This window comes from Piliocolobus tephrosceles, chromosome 15 (assembly GCF_002776525.5).
Source record: "Piliocolobus tephrosceles isolate RC106 chromosome 15, ASM277652v3, whole genome shotgun sequence".
NCBI classification, from domain to species: Eukaryota; Metazoa; Chordata; class Mammalia; order Primates; family Cercopithecidae; genus Piliocolobus; species Piliocolobus tephrosceles.
The window spans coordinates 86,308,208-86,330,956 of record NC_045448.1 but is presented as its reverse complement, the minus strand read 5'-3'; the positions used below and the strand labels follow the sequence as shown (position 1 = coordinate 86,330,956).

At 47.3% G+C, this 22,749-nt stretch overlaps 1 protein-coding gene across 1 annotated transcript in view; it reads right to left on the bottom strand.

Moving 5' to 3' along the window:
* TCF7L1 (transcription factor 7 like 1) overlaps positions 1-22,749 on the bottom strand; it is a 179,285-nt gene that overhangs the window by 2,861 nt on the left and 153,675 nt on the right. The window contains exons 5-10 of the mRNA XM_023224970.2: positions 4,670-4,802; positions 3,306-3,408; positions 2,965-3,048; positions 1,895-2,038; positions 929-1,088; positions 735-842 (exon numbers count right to left, since the gene is read on the bottom strand). Coding sequence (XP_023080738.1) covers positions 735-842; positions 929-1,088; positions 1,895-2,038; positions 2,965-3,048; positions 3,306-3,408; positions 4,670-4,802 — 732 coding nt within the window. The remainder of the gene's footprint in view (positions 1-734; positions 843-928; positions 1,089-1,894; positions 2,039-2,964; positions 3,049-3,305; positions 3,409-4,669; positions 4,803-22,749) is intronic.

Below are 22,749 nucleotides of genomic sequence, written 5' to 3'. Positions count from 1 at the left end.
TTGAAAGTTTGATGCGCCGGGCGCGGTGGCTCAAGCCTGTAATCCCAGCACTTTGGGAGGCCGAGACGGGCGGATCACGAGGTCAGGAGATCGAGACCATCCTGGCTAACATGGTGAAACCCTGTCTCTACTAAAAATACAAAAACTAGCCGGGCGAGGTGGCGGGCGCCTGTAGTCCCAGCTACTCCGGAGGCTGAGGCAGGAGAATGGCGTAAACCCGGGAGGCGGAGCTTGCAGTGAGCTGAGATCCGGCCACTGCACTCCAGCCTGGGCGACAGAGCGAGACTCCGCCTCAAAAAAAAAAAAAAAAAAAAAAAGAAAGTTTGATGCAACTGTGGGTCCTCTTACCAGAAAAAAAGCAAAGAAGAACACGCATGCACAAATTGGCTTGGTTTCCGGGAGCTGAGACACGCCCCCTGAGGCTCACACACTGGTCTTTGAGCCATGGGTTAGGAGTGGCTAGAGACACTCTTCCCACCGCAGCTAACCATGTGCCCTGTGTTATGAAATCGAGGGCAGAGTCCAGTTCAAAGGGAAATGCATAAACTGAAGTCTGTCCTCAGGACTTGTTGACTTCCTGAGAATTAAAATGTCTTCCTTCTTTCTAGAGAAGTATGGGCTTCTCCCTCATCTTAAGAGTCCTCTATAAATGCAGTCGCTTTCCTTCGCCCTTCCTTCTCTTGCAGAGGCTGCTATTGGGGTCTGAGCGTCCTCTGCCCAGAGCGTGCACTTACGTAGTTGTCCCGGGCTGACCAGGTCGGGTAGAGCTGCGAGTGAAGCTGCCGCTCCTTCCGGGCAAGCTCGTAGTACTTGGCCTGTTCTTCTCGAGACAGGTTGTGCCACTGGGGGAGAGAGGGTCAGAGACGACACGGAGCCATCAATGCAGGGATGCTGCCCCCGTGGCCTGGAGGGTGAGGGCAGGTCTTACCTTTCTTCCCAGGATCTGGTTAATGGCTGCACTTTCCTTCAGGGTGCACTCAGCCACCACCTTGGCTCTCATCTCCTTCATATACAACATGAAGGCATTCAGAGGCTTCTTCACGTGGGGCTTCTTTTCTTCCTCCTTTTTCACGGTGACTGGTGATTTCCTGGGAAGGCACGTGATTGTAGGTTAGTATGTGTCAGGTGTTACATGACTCGTCAATCCCTGCCTGTCACTGAGACACCGCTGACTGTCTCTGGGGAGGGGTGCAGGCTGCCTGGATGCTAATTCAAGTGGCCCCATGGCTGCGCTCAGCGCCTGAGCACCTTCCTCCCCTAGTTTCCCACCTTTGAATGATCTCCAAGCCAGATTCTTTGAAAATCTACTCTCTAATTTCCTGACAGACGAGCAGAGCGTGGTGGGGGTGCTGAGATGAGCTCTCACTGGAGCTGGCAGGTGCTGGCGACGGTGACAGGACACAGTGTGGGACACTCTGGGCAGAACCAAGGGTGGGGTCTCCTGGGATCTCCAGGGAGCACTGACTTTGGCTTCCTGCCATCTTTATGGCACACGGGCAAGGTAAGGACCCTGGTGCTCATCTCAGCTAGGCCACCAGCCCACCACGAGTCCTTAAGAAAACACTCTCCTTTCTGGGCCTCACCTTTCCATATATCTTACGGTGGGGAGGAGGGGGAGTTAAAAGCTTTCTCACGTTCTCTTCAGCCTCTGAGACCTGACAGTAAATCTTTTCTTAATAGGAGAGAAGACGCACCATGTCTCTGAAAGGACAGGGACCCAGAAGGTCCGAGGGAGTAAGTCCCGACGGAGCGGGAGAGCCTGGCTGGGGAGGCTGTGCTGCCTGCTGAGTGACACCAAGAGAGAAGAGTACATGGCATTTGCTGCTCAGTGTGTGGACACCCCTCTTCACAGCCTGTACCCTCCCACCCGCAATCCAGGCTGCCGCTTACTTACGCGCTCACTGCAGGGCTCAGGCTGGGGGGTGCCGGTTCCTGCTTGACAATGGGGGAGACGATGGCAGGGTGGGGGATCCCTGAGGTGGGCAGGCCAGGGTGGGCAGGAGCCACCATGTGAGGAGAGAACCGACTGGAGACCAGGCTGTGCACCAGATAGAAACAAATGATAACAGAGGGATTGAGGCTGGGTACCTGCTACCCAGCAGAGGACACGGTGGCTCTCTGCCTTGAGGGCACAGGTATGTCCGTGGGGCAGAGTCTGAGGACTAGAAGGCTATTTGTCGTCTTCTAGAGAACCAGGTTTGGGAGATGCCTAATGCCTCTTCCCTCTCCCCACCAACACCCAGGCTGCCCATCTGGTGCTGGAAGCAGGTGGGATGAAACACACAAAAGGGGCGGAGGGTCAGAGGCCCGGGCACGCTGGGGAAAAGAAGGGCGTACGTAGGCTGTGGGCGGCTTTCCTCTGTCCTCAGAGGTTCCATTGTCAGGTAGAACTGGTCCCTGAGACAGAAATCCCCTTTCACTGTCTCCTCTCCTGACATCATTTCAGGAAAAATTCATCTTCTCCCAGTCCCTGGCTTCAGGGCAATATACAGACAGTCCGCGACTTAGGATTTTTTGACTTTATGATGGTGCAAAAACGGTATGAATTCAGTACTCTGTTTGACCTAGATGGGGTTATGTCTGGGTAAAACCATCATATGCTGCAAATATTCTAAGGTGAAAGTTGTGTTTTCAATGTACGATGGGTTTATCAACACGTGGCTCTGTCCTAAGTCGGGGAGCATCTGTCCTCAAAATGCTTCTGTGCCAGAGCCCATGGCAGGAGGCAGAGCGCTAGGGCTTTGAAATCCTTTTGTTGGAGAGATGGGGACAGTGATCCTGTGGTCTCCATTCTGACCTGGGGGTGGGAAGTGCGGGGCACAAGAAGGTGCTCGACCAAAGAGAGGTTGGGGGAAGGGTGAGCCCTATGCCCGCTCATTAACTGGTAAGGAAAAGCTGTTTCGTGGTCAGAAATGGTGTGGTCGCTAAGACAAACATGTGGACAGCCCCAGCGCCGGCACTCACCTGGACATCGAGGCGTTCATGGCGAGGGCGGGGTAAGGGTGCCGGAAGCCACCAGGAGGAAGGGAGTACATGGGCTGGCCTTGCCTGTAAGGGTGAGGAAATCCAGTCAGCACATTGGGAAAGCTCAGGGCAGGGGAGGAGAGGCGCTTGGGAAGAGGGGATGAGAAATAAGGGAAGCAAGTGGGAAGGCAGAGCTGGGAGCAAGCTGCCCGGGCGGGAGCAGGGAGGCCTAGTCCTGGGCTTGCCTCTGAGGGGGCTCCACAGTGCAGGGCACGCAGGGCACAGAGGCAGGGCTCAGCGCAAGGAGGGAGCAGGGGGAAGAGAGGCTGTGGGTTCCTTACTGTGGGACGAGCCAGCCGAGGGGGTGGGGGATTTGTCCGACAGCTCCAGGAGAGAGTGGGTAATACGGTGACAGCTCGGATGGGTGAGGGGGCCGGGGGATTCCTGCTTCCAAAGAGAGAGGTGTCAGACTGTCCCTCGCCCTGCCAGAGCGTCGCAACGAACATCAAATGGGAGCGTCCTGCCCTATGTCCCTGCTGCTCTGCAGCCTAGTGGGCACTTGTGTCATCGTCCTTGCCCTCTGTCACCTCCCTAGCAGCTCTCACCAGTCAGTCAAGGACATATTCAGGGAAGGCAGGACTAATGCACCCCTTCTCTAGCTGCATGGATTCCATCTCTGTGAAGAGTACCTTCCAGCTGGCTGTGATATAGAAGCCAGCATCCTGGAAGAGAGGGACAGGACCCACAAGATCAATGACAAGAGTCACTGGTGAACTAAGTCTCTAGAAAGCCCGCCTCATTCATGGAGAAATAAACTTTGGATTCCTCCTCCACATGTGTCTTCCTCATGATCTGTAACTTGTAGTGACTTATTTCTCCAAAGAGGGGCCCTAAAAACGCTCTGCCTTCCCCTGGCAACTCTGTGTGAATGCTATAAAGACTGTGGCTCCCTGGAATGGACAGGTCTGGTGGGCAAGTTGTTGTCAACAACAACAACAAAAAAAGCCAGCTCAGGTGGGGCACCGTGGCACACACCGGCAATCCCCACACTTAGGTGAGTTGATTGCTTGAGCCCAGGAGTTTGAGACCAGCCTGGGCAACGTGGCAAAAACCCATCTCTACTAAAAATACAAAAATTAGCTGGGCAAGGGCATGGTGGCATGCGCCTGTGGTTGCAGCAACTCAGGAGGCTGAGTAGGAGGACTGCTTGAGCCCGGGCTGCAGTGAGCTGAGATCACACTACTGCACTCCAGCTTGGGCGACACAGCAAGACTGCCTGAAATAAATAAATAAATAAAAGCCAGTTTGGCCTCACTGCTTTATGGTTGCACTTCTATGTCTGCTTAGACTGATGAATCTACTTAAAAATGTTTAGTTTAGGGCAAAGGTGTCTTGGTGTAGGGAAGCACGGCCCACAGCTGGGCTGGACTTGGGCAGAGTCACCCCAAACATTGCCTGTGGAGCCAGGCCCTGTGCTTCACTGCTTAATTCCCTCTGGGCCTTATGACCCTATGGTGGGGAAGGTACGGGGAGGTAAAGATGAAAAAAACGACAAGGCTAAAGTTAGCAGACAAGGTCCAAAGACTCCTGAGACAAAGAGCGATGATTTGACCCCAGGTCAACTTGATTCAAGGGCTGTTATGTTCCCACAAAAGAGAAGCCCACCTGCCCTGCAGCAGCACTGCCTGAGTGGCAGACGACTTACCTGTCTTTGGATCAATATCTGGGGAGAGGTGGGTGGGAGGGGAGCCGGGGGAGAAGTGGTCATTGCTGTAGGTGATGAGGGGAGTCAGCGGATGCATGTGATGCGGGTGCTGAACAACAGGAACTTTATTAGACTGAAAGAGAGAAAAAAAGACCAGGAATAGTTGCCAAGGAGATAGAGTACGACCAGCTGTTATTTACGGAATCAACTAAGTGCCAGGTATTTTCCAGGCAACATCCCATTCAGTCCTCAAAACAGTCCCTGAGAGCTGACAGCAGTGGACACAGCAGAGAAGGAAGTAGCAGGACTTGAGAAGAGATCATACCCACCCTCCAGCTTCTCCCACAAGACAACCCTCCATCACTCCCCTCACGTGCACTGTATGCGGAAAATACTACAAGCTGCTGGGGGATGATCTGCGCTGTGTCATCTCACTGAATCTGAAAAGGTTTTTTTTGGTTTTTTGTTTTTTTTTAGATGGAGTCTTGCTCTGTCGGCCAGGCTGGAGTGCAGTGGCACAGTCTCGGCTCACAGCAACCTCCGCCTCCCGGGTTCAAGTAATTCTCCTGTCTCAGCCTCTGGAGAAATGGGGATTACAGGCATCTGCCACTATGCCCGGCTAATTTTTGATATTTTTAGTAGAGATGGGGTTTCACCATGTGGGCCAGGCTGGTCTCGAACTCCTGACCTCAGGTGATCCACCTGCCTCGGCCTCCCAAAGTGCTGGGATTACAGGTGTAAGTCACTGCGCCCGGCCCTGAAAAGGTTTAACACACATTTTTTAAATAAACTTCATAGAAACAGTCGCTGTTAGGTTCAAGTCTGAGACTGCGAACAGGGCAGGGGGAGAGTTGCCCCCATTAGACCTCATACCACCAAGTCTCATATTCAGGCTTTACAGACACAACCCCAAAGCACTTGAAACACTTCTCTGCAGCACTTTATTCTGCTGACCTCATTACCACATTCTGTGTGAAACACCAGCAAATGGAAGGAGCACCATTATTTTATAAAGCTATTGAGAAAGAAAAATGCTGGCACACCACAGACACATCTTTAGAGATGTTAACACGGGAAAAACTTGTGCGTCCAAGAATTGGTAAACTGAATTAACTTTTTAATTGTTTTAACCTAATCTGACTTATCCATAACCTTTTTATTTTAAAAACATCTACACGTCACTGAACCCTGCACTACAAACACAGCACTAGGCATAATGTCTAGTCCTTATAACCTAGAAAAGAAGTTGTGATTGCCCCCATTCCAGAGAAGAGGGAACAGCCCAGAAAGATTACATGACTTAGCCTGGGACACAGTTAGTAAGTGGCAGAGCTGGGATTCATATCAGCTGTTTATGGCTCTAATAAACAAGAATGTTTTCTCTTGTACAACCTGCCTCTCCCAGAACCTTCTCAAAACGTAAAACTTATATATCACAGAGGAAGGACAGACATTGTTTTTTGATAAGATAAATGAGTTACAAGTGGAGAAGAGATTTCTTTTTAAAAGAGAATTGTGGCCGGGCGCGATGACTCACACCTGTAATCCCAGCATTTTGGGACGCCAAGGCGGGCTGAACACCTGAGGTCAAGAGTTCGAGACCAGCCTGGCCAACATGGTGAAACCGTCTCTACTAAAAATACAAAAATTAGCTGGGCGTGGTGGTGTGCGCCGATAGTCCCAGCTACCCAGGAGGCTGAGGCAGGAGAATCACTGGAACCCGGGAGGCAGAGGCTGCAGTGAGCCGAGATCATGCCACTGCACTCCAGCCTGGGTGGCAGAGCAAGACTCCATCTCAAAAAAAAAAAAAAAAAAAAGAGAGAGAGATTTCTAAAAATGATGATTTGGAGGTGACCCAAGGGCTACAACTCCAAATGGCTATATTCTTGTTTGAATTTTTCATTTTGTAGATTCCACGAGTCCTTTCTTTCCTTTCATGTGGTGCCTATTTGGTACTCATAATGCAAACTCCAATCCATACATTTCCTGGGTATCCTTGAGCCTTGTTCCTTTTCAGTGTGCCAAGCAGAGGAGAGGCGGAGAATTAAACCGTTCATAACCATGACCACCAGGTGGCGCCAGCACACAGCTGGACCCTGCTGGCGGCTGGTGGGCTCACCGGATGTTGCACAGTGAATTTAAAAATTACCGTCTTCTTACTGTTTTCACCTGTCCAATTATTCGTTTTTGCAGATATCTCCATATACATGAACATACAACACAAAAGTATTAAAAATTATTTTAAGATCAGATATCCAGGAAGCCAATGTATCTTAATGATAGAGTTTCTGGAAACAGCTTTGTCTAAAGGGTGACTTTTAGTATTATAAATGCAATAGAATTATTACCAGAGTGAAAATATATAATCGCAATTAAAACATACATAAACTCTGTAATTTAAAAAAAAAAGGCTAAATAGAAGCACACCAAAAATGTAAACAACAGTTATGTTTTGAGTGGTGAAACTATGAGTAATTTTGTTTTTATTGTCTCTTTCCTTATTTTCCAACTTTACGTTCACCATGATCTACTACTTAAAAAAATGTACTATGAATAACACAAACTTTCTAAGAAAGAAATACCAACTATATCATAATTGTATCACAAAGCATTTAGACAACTAACCACACCATCCTAACCCTGTCACTATGGTCATTTTGGCATATCTCCTTTCATTAAGACTTTCTGTGTATCAGTTGTGTGTGTGTGTGTTTGAGACAGGGTCTCGCTCTGTTGCCCAGGCTGGAGTGCAGTGGTGCAATCTTGGTTCACCAAAGCCTCTGTCTCCCAGGTTCAAGCAATCCTCCCACCTCAGCCTCTCAAGTAGCAGGGACTACAGGTGCGCACTGCCAAGCCTTGCTAATTTTTTGTTGAGACACAATTTTGCCATGTTGCCCAGGCTGTTCTCGAACTCCTGGGCTCAAGCAATCCACCCACCTTGGTCTTCTAAAATGCTGGGATTACAGGTGTGAGTCACTGTGCCGGGCCTCTGCATTAGTTTTATTTAATTTTATTTTGAGATGGAGTCTCGCTCTGTCACCCACGCTGGAGTGCAAGTGGTGTGATCTTGGTTCACTGCAACCTCTGCCTCCTGGGTTCAAATGATTCTCCTGCTTCAGCCTCCCAAGTAGCTGGCATTACAGGCACCCACCACCATACCCGGCTAATGTTTTTTGTATTTTTAGTAGAGATGGGGTTTCACCATGTTGGCCTGGCTGGTTTCGAACTCCTGACATCAAGCAATCCCCCCCCCCCCGCCACCATCCCGCCTTGGCCTCCCAAAGTGCTGGGATTACGGGTGTGAGCCACCACGCCCAGCCTCTGCATCAGTTTTAAATTTATATTTATTTACATCATTTATAGCCGTCTTAAAAACTGGTGATAGCATTAGGAAATCCTGATTGCTCATGTGCTGTAGTTTGGCCTGGGGAGAAACCAGCAAACAGCACTCAATGAGTAACAGAATTAAGCATTAGGTTGGTGCAAAAGTAATTGTGGTTTTGGCCATACTTTTAATGGCAAAACCACAATTACTTTTGCACCAACCTAATACGAAGTAGGGAAATTTTTATTTGAAAATCTATGTCAAGTTGTCGAAATGCTGTGAGTTCTTACTGTTTCCCACTAGGTGGCATCATTGTCCACAAAATGAACCAGGAGAGACTGTGGGAAGTAGATGTGGCCTCCCAGAAGGAAGGTTCACCCTTGCAGGGTTCTGTCCCAGTAAAAGTTCCTGCTCCTTTCTCTCCTCAGCTGCCTCCAGGAGCAGGATGTTCACAGCATACACCCAAACCGAGGACCAGGAATGCAGGGAACCACCACACACGCTCTGCTGTGGATAACCCCAACAGGGACAAAACACACAAGCTTGGGCATGGGTGCATGGCCAGGCAGCTGAATCCAGAAGCATCCAAAGAGCCCCTCAGAGCCACCTCAGACCTGAATCCTCAGGCAAGCCCTGCAGGCCAGCTCTTTTTAGCTCAGGTGTTTCCCGTCTATTTCAGTCTCTTTGTAGAGTTGGTACAAGCCCAATGTCTTTAAACTCTGGTCTCCCTAGGAAGCCATGTGCCCTCTCTCACATACTTTTTTTTTTTTTGAGATGGAGTCTTGCTCTGTCACCAGGCTGGAGTGTGGTGGTGCGATATGGGCTCACTGCAACCTCCGCCTCCCAAGTTCAAGCAATTCTCCTGCCTCAGCCTCCTGAGTACCTGGGTCGACAGCCGCGCGCCACTATGCCTAGTGAATTTTTGTATTTTTAGTAGAGATGGGGTTTCACCATGTTGGCCAGGTTGGTCTTGAACTCCTGACCTCAAGTGATCTGCCCACCTTGGCCTCCCAATGTAGTGGGATTACAGGCATGAGCCACTGTACCCGGTCCTTCACCCTTTCGTTAAATGGTTAAATGTTTGTGGGGAATCTGTCGGGCAGGCACCGAGTTGGGCAGCCAAAGGGGTGGAGGCTGACAGAGACACAAAGGGCCTGGGTCTCTGATGATGTCGCTGTGTTGCTGAACTACCTGGCCGTGCAGAAAATATGGATCATAACAATAAAAAAGAACATGTACTTTTGGATCTACTATGTGCCAGGCACTGTTCTAGGTCTTGTGGAAGCCATAGAGAATCTTACCTATTTAGGTAAAAATACCTATTCTCATGGTACTTGATATGGTTTGGATGTCTGTCCCCTCCAGATCTCATACTGGAATGTGACCTCCGTTGTTGGAAGCGGGGCCTGGTGGGAGGTGTTTGGGTCATGGGGGCGGATCCCTCTTGAATGTCTTGGTGCCCTCCTCATGGTAATAAGTTAGTTCTCCCTCTCTCATGTGAGATCTGATTGTTTAAGGGTGTGGCCCCTACCCCCCACCCCTTGTTCCCTGTCTCGCTGCAAGATGCACCTACTCCCCCTTTGCTTTCTGCCATGACTTGAAGCTTCCTGAGGCCCTCCCCAGAAGCAGATGCTGGCACCACACTTCCTGTACAGCCTGCAGAACCGTGAGCCCAAATAAACCTCTTGCTTTATAAATTACCAAGCCTCAGGCATTTCTTTATAGCAATGCAAACAAACAAACACACTACTTATATTCTAGTTGGGAAGACAATAAATAAAACATATATTAAAAATAAAATAGGCCGGGTGCAGTGGCTCATGCCTGTAATCCCAGCACTTTGGGAGGCTGAGGCAGGCGGATCACTTGAGGTCAGAAGTTCAAGACCAGCCTAGTCAACATGGTGAAACCTCATCTTTACTAAAAATGCAAAAATTAGTTGGGCGTGGTGGCACACGCCTGTAATACCAGCTACTCGGGAGACTGAGGCAGGAGAATTGCTTGAACCTGGGAGGCGGAGATTGCAGTGAGCCGAGATCGTGCCACTGCACTCCAGCCTGGGCAACAGAGCGAGACTCTGTCCCAAACAAAAATAAAATACAATAAAAAATATTAGATAGATAAGTAAGTCTACTAAAATATTTTAATACAATGTTAAAATGCTAAGAAGAAAAACTAAGAGAAAGTAGAAAAGAAATATAGAGGGGTGAGTAGGTTAAACAGGATGTTTCGCAGGATGACCAGGGAAGATGTCAATGAGAAAATGATTGCTTTTTGGAGACAGAGTCTCCCTCTGTGCCCCCAGGCTGGAGTGCAGTGGTGTGATCTCAGTTCACTGCAACTTCTGCCTCCTAGGCTCACGGGATCTTCCCACCATGCTGGGCTAATTTTTGTATTTTTTGTAGAGATGGGGTTTTGCCATGTTGCCCAGGCTGGTCTTGAACTCCTGGACTAAGCAATCTGCCTGCCTAGGCCCCACAAATGCTGGGATTACAGGTGTGAGGCACTGTGCCTGGCCTGAGAACATGACTTTCAAAATGACTGAAAGAAGTGGGGAGCTGGACACGCTGATTGTGGGAAAGGACACTTCGGCTGAAGAAACATTAGTGTAGTATGCCCGCCATAGCACGTGTGAGGACCCCACAGCAGGCCAGTGGACTGCAGCAGAGAGGAGAACGAGGGTCTGTATGGATGTGTCAACAAATACTTTCTCAGCTCCTGAAAGCGGTGTGCTGCAGGCTACGAAAAATGTGAAGGTAAGTCAAGAGTCTCTGCAGGGCAACAGGAGACAGAAAATGCTCAGGGAACTGGAATGTGCTTTCAGGTCCTTCTGAGCAATGGTATGTTTCTGAGGTCTTTGCAAGTAGGACATGATTTGTCATTCTTTGAATAAGCCTTTCCTTACCCAAACTCTTCTCTTCTCACTGTTTGCTGGTATTAAGGGTGGCAAAAGACAGTCCTAAGGTTACCTTTATTTTTGTTCCTTTGGCATTAGCCTTTTTTTCTCTTCTGCATGGATGCTTGAAGGAAAACATTTCTAAACCCTTGCAATTTGAATTGTTTTTAGGATGTGTCTAGGTGAATGTCAATTTTCATTGAGTTTTATAGAATCCAAAGGAGCTCCTTCGATCCATAAATTCAAGTTTTTGTTTTTAGAGCCCATTTTAACTTTCTTAGTTGCCTCTTTTCATTTGGTTTGGTCTCTTCTTTAAAACACTATTTGTAGAATGGCTTTTTAAATTTTTTTTCTCTGTATCTATCAGTGACTTTCTCATCACTGTTACAAGTGGAACAAATGTGACTTGCCACAATGTCAACTCCAGTCTATACAAAGATTAAGGAGCTGGGAGACATGAGTAAGAATTTCAAAGACGCCAAAACTCAATAGCAGAAATGCAAGGAAGGAATGATGCAGGTGGAAAACCATCACTACCTGCTAAAACCAGTGGGTGAAAAACTGATGAGAAATAGGGCATTGGCTTAGCCTTGGAGCCTCTGCCTACAAAACACTTATTAATTACAAAGGGAAAAATTGTTACCCTACGGTGGAAACGTTTGTCAGACACCACCTCATCCAAACAGTTGACGCTAACATCACTAATACTGGGACAAAGGCAGACTGTAGGGCTGCCTGCTGAAATGATGTCCCGAGGATGCAACTTTAGTGCAGTGACATTCTGGCCAAAAATGCACAATCTGAATCTAACCATGATGAAACATTAGACAAACCCAAACTAAGGGACATTCTACAAAACAGCTGGCCTGTACTTCTCAAAAAATGTGAAGGTCAAGAAAGACAAAGAAAGGCTAAGGAGCTCTGCTGGATTCAAGGAAACGAAAGAGACATGATGGCTACATGTAATCCATGATGCCGGGTGGAACCCGGGACCAGGAGAAACGCATGGCTATCATGGACATTACTGGGACACAGGCCAAAATTTCAATCTATATTGTGAGTTAGATAATAATATGAAAAGTTAATGTTACTGGCTGGATGTGATGGCTCAAACCTATAATCCCAGCACTTTGGGAGGCCAAGGCAGGTGGATCATTTGAGGTCAGGAGTTTGAGACCAGCCTGGCCAACATGGTGAAACCCCATTTCTACTAAAAATACAAAAATTAGCTGGGCATGGTGGCAGGTGCCTGTAATTCCAGCTACTCAGGAGGTTGAGGTAGGAGAATTACCCCAGGAGGCGGAGGCTGCAGTGAGCCGAGATCGTGCCGCTGCACTCCAGCCTGGGTGACAGAATGAGAATCTGTCTCTTTTTTTTTTTTTTTTTTTTGAGACGGAGTCTCGCTCTGTCGCCCAGGCTGGAGCGCAGTGGCCGGATCTCAGCTCACTGCAAGCTCCGCCTCCTGGGTTTACGCCATTCTCCTGCCTCAGCCTCCCAAGTAGCTGGGACTACAGGTGCCCGCCACATCGCCTGGCTAGTTTTTTGTATTTTTTAGTAGAGACGGGGTTTCACCGTGTTAGCCAGGATGGTCTCGATCTCCTGACCTCGTGATCTGCCCGTCTCGGCCTCCCAAAGTGCTGGGATTACAGGCTTGAGCCACCACGCCCGGCGAATCTGTCTCAAAAAAAAAAAAAAAAAAAAAAGTAAATGTCACTTTCTTCATTTTGAGGACTGTACTGTGATTATTTAAGAGAATGCCTTTGTTCTTAGGTAATATAGCTAAAATATTTAAGGATAAAGGATTACAATGTTTCCAAGTTACTCTCAAACTTTTCAGAAAAGAAAAAAAGAGAGAGACAGAAAAGCATAAAGCCCAGGGGAAAAATGTGTGAATATGGATAAAGGTTATATGGGAGTTCTTTGGATTATTCTTGAAACTTTTCTGGGAGTTAAAATAATACCCAAAAGTTAATACTGTGTACTAAGAATTACAATCAGTATTGAGGGTAGTACAGAGCACCAACAGGATATGCTATGGGTTTTGGAGTTTTCTGCATCTACACAGGTATACTGGTGAGAAGATGGAGAAGCTATATACAATTTTATTAATTTTTTTTTTTTAGACAGGGCCTCAACTTGGTCACCCAAGCTGGAGTGCAGTGACCTGATCATGGCTCACTGCAGCCTCAACCTTCTGGGCTCAAGCAATCCTCCTACCTCACTCTCCCAAGTAGCTGGGACTGCAGGTATGCGCCACCACACCCGGCTTTTTTATTTTTAGTAAACATGAGGTCACACTATGTTGTCCAGGCTGGTCTCGAACTCCGGAGCTCAAGTGATCCTCCCACCTCAGCTTCCCAAAATGCTGGGATTACAGGTGTGAGTCACCGAGCCTGGCTACATGTACAGTTGTAAAAGGGAAATTCCAAGGAATATTTTTGAGAATTGGCATGTTAAGCAGCATCAGGTTTCTCAGCTCACAGCTGGGGCAGAGCTATTGATGCTCTTTAAGAGAACATCCAGCACTGGCTCAGCAATCAATACTTTGACAGGAAACTCTCCAGTTTGCTTCCGAGAGTAACCCAATTTGCAATGCTAAAACTGAGTGTTTACCATTATTAGTGCAGACAATGCCCCCATGCCAGTGGTTCTCAAAGCTCAGTCCCCAGACCAGCAGCGTAAGCATCACCTGGAAACTTGTTAGAATGCAAATTCTCAGGCTTGACCTACCGCGAACCACTGAATCCAACTCTGGGAGTGGAGTCCGGTGATTTGTGTTTCACTAAGTCCTCTAGATGACTCTGGTGCCTGCTTAGGTTTGAGAACCACTATTCTAGAAATGGTTCTCACAAGGGCTGCAAAGTTGAAATCATCCAGAGAGCTTTTAAAATTCCCAATGCTCAGCCGGGCGCGGTGTCTCATGCCTGTAATCCTGGCACTTTGGGAGGCCGAGGCAGGTGGATCATGAGGTCAGGAGACCATCCTGGCTAACACGGTGAAACCCTGTCTCTACTAAAAAACATAAAACATTAGCCGGGTGTGGTGGCGGGCGCCTGTAGTCCCAGCTACTCAGGAGGCTGAGGCAGGAGAATGGCGTGAACCCGGGAGGCAGAGGTTGCAGTGAGCCGAGATCGTGCAGCCTGGGCGACAGAGCGAGACTCGGTCTCAAAAAAATAAAAAAAAAATGCTCAAGCCACATCTAAATTCCATCAGAAACTCTAGGGGTGGGGTTCAGCAATCTTTGTTTTAACAAGTTCCCCAGATGACTCCGACGCCTGCCCAAGAGACCCACCAACGGGATGATTAGGAAGATGCTGCCAGTGTCTGAACAGTCTTGGTGGGGTCCTTCGAATACTGAGAAGATGACAACCAAGAGAAATTCTAATGTTGATCCTGCTGAAGATGCTAAACTCTGACAGAAAGTAATTGGACATGAGACTGTTAACACTTGCAATAATAATTTATTTCTGTTTGGAGTATATTCTACATTCTTTTTTTTTGAGTCAGAGTCTCGCTGTGTCGCCCAGGCTGGAGTGCGGTGGCGCCATCTCTGCTCACTGCAAGCTCCGCCTCCTGGGTTCACGCCATTCTCCTGCCTCAGCCTCCTGAGTAGCTGGGACTACAGGCGCCCACCACCACATCCGGCTAGTTTTTTGTAGTTTTAGTAGAGACGGGGTTTCATTGTGTTAGCCAGGATGGTCTCGATCTCCTGATCTCGTGATCCGCCCACCTTGGCCTCCCAAAGTGCTGGGATTATAGGTGTGAGCCACCGTGCCCGGCCCTGTTCTACTTTCTTGAATCTCAAATACTAAACAAGACCAACAGGTCAGGATGTAGCCATGTGTTTGCTTTTATTATTTATTTATAATTCTCTTTCCTTCCCTTGCCCCATCAGTATTAGACTTGTCCCTATGTATTAGTCTGTTCTTGCATTGCTATAAAGAAATACTTGAGACTGGGTAATTTATAAGGAAAAGAGGTTTAATTGGCTCACAGTTACGCAGGCTGTATAGAAAGCATGATGCTGGCACCTGCTCGGCCCCTGAGGCCTCAGGAAGCTTTTAATCATGGAGGAAGGTGAAGGGGAGCAGGCGCATCTTACATGGTGAAGGAGGAATAAGAGAGAAAGAGTGGGGGGAGGTGCTGCACACTTTTAAATGACCAGATCTTGCAAAAACTTGCTCGCCATCACAAGAATGGCACCAGGAGATGGTGCTAAACCATTCATGAAGGACCACTCCCGTGATTCAGTCACCTCCCACCAGGCCCTACCTCCAACATTGGGGATTACAGTTAGACATGAGGTTTGGGTGGGGACACAGATCCACACCATATCACCTTATGGCTTGATCTGACCAATGAAATATTTGCAGACATGAAATGAAGTGAGAGGAAGCTTTCAATATGCTTCCCTTCTTTTGTGTCTGCCACGTGCCATGAGAAGGACATGCCCTAGACAGCCACTGGTCCTGGGATAAGAGCCATGTGGAAAAGACCTGAACCTCCCCCTTAACAAGCTAAAACAGCCACTCCAGGTGACCCACAGGTCTATCAGTGGAAAAAGAAATGTTTGCTAATGTAAGCCACTGAATTGTTTGTTACACAGCATTATCAAAGAAATAGTTGACTTGGGCTGGGTGTGGTGGCTCATGCCTGTATTCCCAGCACTTTGGGAGGCTAAGGCGGCCAGATTGCTTGAGCCCAGGAGTTTGAGACCAGCCTGGTGAACATGCCAAAATCCCATCTCTATGAGAAATACAAAAAAGTAGCTGGGCATGATGGTACACGCCTGTGGTTCCAGCTACTTGCGAGGCTGAGGTGGGAGGATCACTTGAGCCCGGGAGGTGGAGGTTGCAGTGAGTCGAGATTGTGCCACTGCACTCCAGCCTGGGTGACAAAAAAGACAAATAGCTGACTTAAGACATAAAGTCTACAAAAATATTTTTTGAGAAACACAGAAAAGTGTAAAGAATGATACCACACCCAAAACCTGCCACGTGGGATTGTTTTTATAGCTTTTAAATTTTGTTCTTTTTTCTTAAATAAAACATCACAGAAAGTTAAATCTTCTTAAACACTCCACCAGTCTTATGCTCCTCCCCACTTCCCAAAGGCAGCTACCATTTAAATGTTCCCATTCTCCCTTAAAAATATATATGACCAGTAATCCCAGCACTTTGGGAGGCTGAGGCAGGAGGATCACTGGAGCCTGGGAGGTCAAGACCAGCTTGGGCCATATAGTGGAACCCCATCTCTACAAAAAATAATCAAAATAGCTGGACGTGGTGGTGCACACCTGTAGTCCTAGCTACTTGGGAGGTTGAGGAGGGAGGAATGCTTGAGTTTGAGGCTGCAGTGAGCTATGATCATGCCACTGCACTACAGCCTGGGTGACAGAGTGAGACCCTGTCTCAACAAAACACAAAAAAACAAAATCTGGGAGGCTGAGGCAGGAGAATTGCTTGAACCTAGAAGGTGCAGGTTGCAGTGAGCTGAGATCGCGTGCCATTGCACTCCTGCTTGCGTGACAAGAGTGAAACTCCGTCTCAAAAACAAAAACAAGACCACAAAACCAAAACCAAAACAAACACATACACATAAAAACAAAACCCCAAAAATAGGGATGTTAAAGGTGCTTCTGGTGAGGCTTCAGATAGAAATGGGGAACATGTTATTGAAACTAGTGGAAAGGTGATTCTTGTTACAAAGTGCGAAGAAACATGACTGAGTTATGTTGTAGTGTTTTGTGAAAGGTAGAACTTGTGAGTGATGAAATTAGGTATTCAGCACAAGTTATTTCTAAGCAAAGTGCTGAAGATGTGGCTTGGTTTCTCCTTACTGTTTATAGTAAAATGTGAGAAGTAAATTATTGTTAAGCAAAAAGGAACCAGAACTTGAAAATTTAGAAAATTCTCAGCCTAGCCTCATTGCAAAAAAAAATGAGGTGTGTTCCTGAGAGAACACCAATGGTGTGGCTGGATAATCAGATAATAAAGAGACTGGGGTTATGACTCATGGATTCAATCAACAACCTCAGCAGAAATATTGCCCTTTTGGATTAAAGCGGACAAAGACAGGACGAAGGGAAAGAAGGCTGTCAGACTTCTATAGAATGGGCTATAGTGATGCAGCTGCAAACATTTGTTATCCTTCAAGAAGAGGGAAGAATGACCCCAAGAGGGGATTCAGAAGGTGTGGCTGCCGCCCAGGGCCTCAGGGGCACAGCTCCCAGCTCCCATCCTGGTGGGCTGGAAGGACAGAGAATGAATGGTGCCAAAGAGGATTATTATTGAAACTTAAAACTGAATGGAACTCTGCCAGCAGACTGCCTTTAGACTTAAGACAGTAAGTCTTTCCTGCCAGTCTCCAGCCTGCCAGTCTACCCTCTTAAATCTTTCTCCCTCTACACATTCTCACTCACCCACTCACTCATTCACTATACACACATACATTACCTTGGTTCTGTTTCCCTGGAGAACCCTAACACAGAACTGTTTTGTATCTTTTTTAATTTTACTTTTCATATCAAGCTAAGCTGACTAGGAGAACTGTTCTATATCTTGATTGTGGTGAACTCATGTATGACTATAGAAGTTTGTCAAAACTCACAGAACTATATACTTGTGTGGATTTCACTATATGTAAATTGTATCTTAAAAATGGGGAGGTTGGGCATGATGGCTCATGCCTGTAATCCTAGTACTTTTGGAGACTGAGGTAGGAGGATCACTTGAGGCCAGAAGTACAAGGCCAGGCTGAACAACATAGTGAAACTCTATCTCTAATTTTTTTTAAATGGGGGAAAAGTACACACGTATACAAATATATGCACAGGATGTTAACTTTGGCTTAAAAAATGGGGCTAGGCGCAGTGGCTCACGCCTGTAATCCCAGCACTTTTGGGAGGCCAAGGCGGGCAGATCAGCTGAACTCAGGAGTTCAAGACCAGCCTGGTTAACACGCGAAACCCCGTCGCTACTAAAAAATACAAAAATTAGCCGGGCGTGGTGGCTGGCACCTGTAATCCCAGCTACTTGGGAGGCTGAGGCAGGGAGAATTGCTTGAACCCGGGAGGTGAAAGTTGCAGTGAGTTGAAATCGTGCCACTGCACTCCAGCCTGGGCGAAACAGTGAGACTCTGTCTCGGGGGAAAAAAAAAAATTGGGCCAGGCATGCTGGCTTGTGCCTGTAATCTCAGCACTTTAGGAGGCTGAGGTGGGCAGATCACTTGAGGCCAGGAGTGCGAGACCAGCCTGGCCAACATGGTGAAACCCCGTCTCGAGTAAAAATACAAAAAAATTAGCTGCGCATGGTGGTGAACATCTGTAATCCCAGCTACTCGAAAGGCTGAGGCAGGAGAATCTCTTGAACCCAGAAGACGGAGGTTTGCAGTGAGCTGAGTTTGCACCACTGTACTCCAGTCTGGGCAAGAGTGAGACTGTCTCAAAACAAACAAACAACTGGAAACCATCTATATCTATATTTAAAATGTTTAATATAAAGGCAACCAGGAAGAGAGAGGTGGCAAAGTTTCAAAGTTGGTAGATATTTCTGCCTTTGCACTAACCTCATGTAGATTTTTCTCTACACCTTCCTCTATCCCTCAATTCCTTACTCCCTAGGTCTCTTTTCTGATTCTGGATGCTCAGCCTAACAGCTAAAATTTGCATTAAAAAAACCCCTGAATATCTGACCACTTTCCAAAAAGCTGGATTAAGTCACTCTAAAGTTTTGGAGAACTGCAACCATTTCCAAATTACCTAGATTATTTGTCTTCTGGCCTCTGGCCCCATTTGCCTGTAACTCAGTAGAATTTACTAGGCATCTACCTGGACAGGCAGCATTTTGGTCACCAGATAGAAAGCAAGTTTTAAGTACACACACACACAACCCCCACCCCCAGACTGAAATACTATTGAACAAAATGTTTGTGGGTTGTGGGATTATAGATCTTTTTCTGTGTTTTCTGGCATTTTCGCAAGAGTTCTACATAGCACATGCATTACCTTTATGGTTTCAAAACAAGATTTTTTAAAATTAAAAAAGTTCTGAAAGAAAAAAGGGGTTGGATCTTGGGTAAATGTGGGTACAGAAGGGTTATTAACTTTTTATCAGACCGTTCATTCTTCCATTCATTCAACAAGGAATGTTCCCGAGCATTACAACAGGCGCTCAGATGCGATTCCTGTCTTCGTGTTGCTTATATTCTAGAGGGGCATATATGTGTTTTGTGTGGCTGGACACAGTGCTCCTGGGGGAGAGTGGAGGGAAGATAGGCACCTGGCATGTGGGGCCATGGCGAGGGGTCTGGATAATAATCTGCAAGTGATGAGATTACACTGATCGGATCTTACAAAGAGTTGCTTATATAATGTTACTGTTAGTCTTTAGAGCTTGTTTTGAAGGTGTAAAATCCAAATTATTAATACTTAACTTCATCCCGCACCCTGGCCCAGTTGTGACTTGCTTAGACATACTTCCTTGTTAGGCAGCTTCTACATGACTCACTAAATCTCTGCAAGTATGCAAGCTGTTTCTTTCACTTGCTCAACTCCCAGGGCAAACCTCATCTTAAATATTTTACTCCTGACTCTAAAATACATTTTATAATCTCAAGTATTTTAACAAAAAAGCCAGTGTCCAAACCTCTGTGACTCCCTCTGAAAAACCTTCAAGTCCTGTTCACACGTCTAGCCTGGAGAGCCGCATCGAGTAAACTGGGATGTCTCTAGGTCCTCCTTCCACTCCGTCTCTGGTCTGTGATTTGCAATTACAAGAATGATCCTCAACTCTGGCTGCCCCTTAGAATCTCCTGGGGAGCTTAAAAACTAAGACACCAGCCGCACCCCAGACCAATTAAATCATATCCTTGGGGGATTAGATGCTAAATTCTATAGGCTCATTATCTCTGTTACCTCTGCAATCTGTCCATTTATTCTGGCACCTAATTCAGGCCCTCATTACCTCTTAGTTTTGCTAATTAAACAGTATTTTCATTGTTCTTTCCTTCTCATTTAGTAATAGTAGAGGTAGCGGTAGTAGTGGTGGTGATGCTGGGAGTAGTAAGCTAATAGTTACTGAGGACTTACTTTGTGGTAGAGGCACAATTCTAGACTAATTACAATACACTGGCTCATTTTCGCACAACGACTCTATGAAGTCAGTCCTCTTCTAATCCCCATTTAATAGATGAGGAAACCAAGGCAAAGAGAGATGAGGTAATTTGCTTGGAGCTGCATAAATAGAAAGAGGTGGATCTGGGATTTCAACCAAGTGTATTATACAGCCTCCCACTCATATACCCTCCTCCCCGGGTATCTCAGGTTTTGCTCCTGCACATCCACACCTCTTGTTGGAATGAGATGCTCTGTCTCAAAAATTGAGAATGATGGTCTTTTCCCCATCTGTTGAATTCCCAGTTAATGTTAAGATTTTCTCCCATGAATGTTCCTTAAGTTTTTGAGGCCTGTTTCTGCTTTGCTATATTCGAATACAGACTATGGTAATATAACATATACTAGAAAATTATCCATGTTGCTATCTGTAATGCCATGTGTGACAACGGTTCATGCTTCTCTGCCCTTAGACAAAATAAGGGACCCCTGCCCCACCACAATGCTGGGTGATTATCTGCAGAGCACACATCTGCAATGGTTAGACGTTTGTTTGGCAGTTGGAACTGTGGGTGAAGAACTTCCTTGAGAGTTCTACAACTCTCTTGATGGGATTTTATGTATTTTTCTGTCACAAACATTGAGAGTAGTAAGTGATGATGAAGACCTGACTTATTTGAATAAAAGTCTAGAAAGAAAATGGAAGCTTAGAAAGGACAAACAACTGATTATGTGTATCAATACAGTATCTCAGAGTCAATGAAAAGATTTACAGGAAGCAGAGAGCAGTCAGGGCTTGGGTGTCAGTTGTGTTGCAAAAAAGCAGGAAAAAGTGGAGTTAGTTATTAGATGGCGACTGGAGCGCTGAGCTGGGCTGCAGTGGAGTGGCAGAATAAAGGAGGTGACAGAGGTGTGGGAAGTCAGGCAGTAAACATTAAAAAAGAAACAGGATGGTGCTCACAGGAGCAGGAAGGCTGAACACAGGGTTTTTCTTTCATTTCTCAGAGAAGGATTGCTCTGTGCAAAAGGAAAAATGGGAAACTCGGAGTACACGTGTTAGTTTTGTTTTTTGTTCACGACAGGGTCTCACTCTGTCATTCAGGCTAGAGTGCAGTGGCACAATCATGGCTCACTAAAGGTTCGAACTCCCGGGCTCAAGAGAGCATCCTGCCTCAGCCTCCTGAGTACATGGGACTACAGGTGTGAATGACCGCATCTGGCTAATTTAAAAAATTTTGGCCGGGTGCGGTGGCTCACGCCTGTAATCCCAGCACTTTGGGAGGCCGAGGAAGGCAGATAATCCCAGCTACTTGGGAGGCTGAGGCAGGAGAATCGCTTGAACCCAGGAGGCAGAGGTTGTGGTGAGCCAAGATCACATCATTGCACTCTAGCCTGGGCAACAAGAGCGAAACTCCGTCCCCCCCAAAAAAAAAAATTTTTTTGTGTGTGTAGAGATCTCCCTATGTTGCCCAGACTGGTCTCAAACTCCTGGCCTCAAGCAATCCTCCCCCCTTGGCCTCCCAAAGTATTGAGATTAAAGGTGTGAGCCACCACACCCGGCCCCCATGTGTTAGTTTTTTTTTTTGAGACAGAGTCTTGCTCTGTTGCCCAGGCTGGAGTGCAATGGCGCAATCTCAGCTCACTGCAACTTCCACCTTCCGGGTTCAAGCAATTCTCCTGCTTCAGCCTCACAAAGAGCGGGGATTACAGGTACATGCCACCATGCTTTTTTTTTTTTTTTTTTTAGACAGAGTTTTGCTCTTGTTGCCCAGGCTGGAGCTCAATGGTACCATCTCGGCTCACTGCAACCTCCGCCTCCCGGGCTCAGGCGATTCTCCTACCTAAGCCTCCTGAGTAGTTGAAATTATAGGTATGCGCCACTACGCCTGGCTAATTTTGTATTTTTAGTAGAGACAAGGTTTCTCTACATTGGTTAGGCTGGTCTCGAACTCCTGACCTCAGGAGATCTGCCTGCCTCAGCCTCCCAAAGTGCTGGGATTACAGGCGTGAGCCACTGCACCCGGCCTCATGTGTTAGTTTTTAAAGGGAAATAATGTTCTTTTTTTTTTTTTTGAGACGGAGTCTCACTCTGTTGCCCAGGCTGGAGTGCAGTGGCCGGATCTCAGCTCACTGCAAGCTCCGCCTCCTGGGTTTACACCATTCTCCTGCCTCAGCCTCCCGAGTAGCTGGGACTACAGGCACCTGCCACCTCGCCTGGCTAGTTTTTTTGTATTTTTAGTAGAGACGGGGTTTCACCGGGTTAGCCAGGATGATCTCCTGACCTCATGATCTGCCCGTCTCGGCCTCCCAAAGTGCTGGGATTATAGGCTTGAGCCACCGCGCCCAGCTGGAAATAATGTTCTTGAAAAGTAGATGGAGATGCAACAATATTCAGAGAGACACTAAGACAGAAGGCCCAGTCATCTCAGGTCTTCAGGAGTGGGCTGGGGGACGGCACAGGAGAGGTAGAGGAAGGCACAGATCTGAAACAGAGATGGCTGCGCTGGGGGGAGGTGCGGGGCACCAGCCAGGTCTAGGGTGGGCAGATGTGGTCCGGACATCCTCCACCAGGGCTGACTGGCACCACTAGAGGGCACCTGTGCCTCATGCTTGGCCACTACCCTGGCTTATGCCTGAGGTGTGGGGTGCTTGTTCAACCGGCAGCTTGTGCCTTGGCGACTGGCCGCAGAACCTGCTGCCTTTCCTGGATGGCTGGTCCTGCCACTCACGGTTCCTTCCACTGTCAT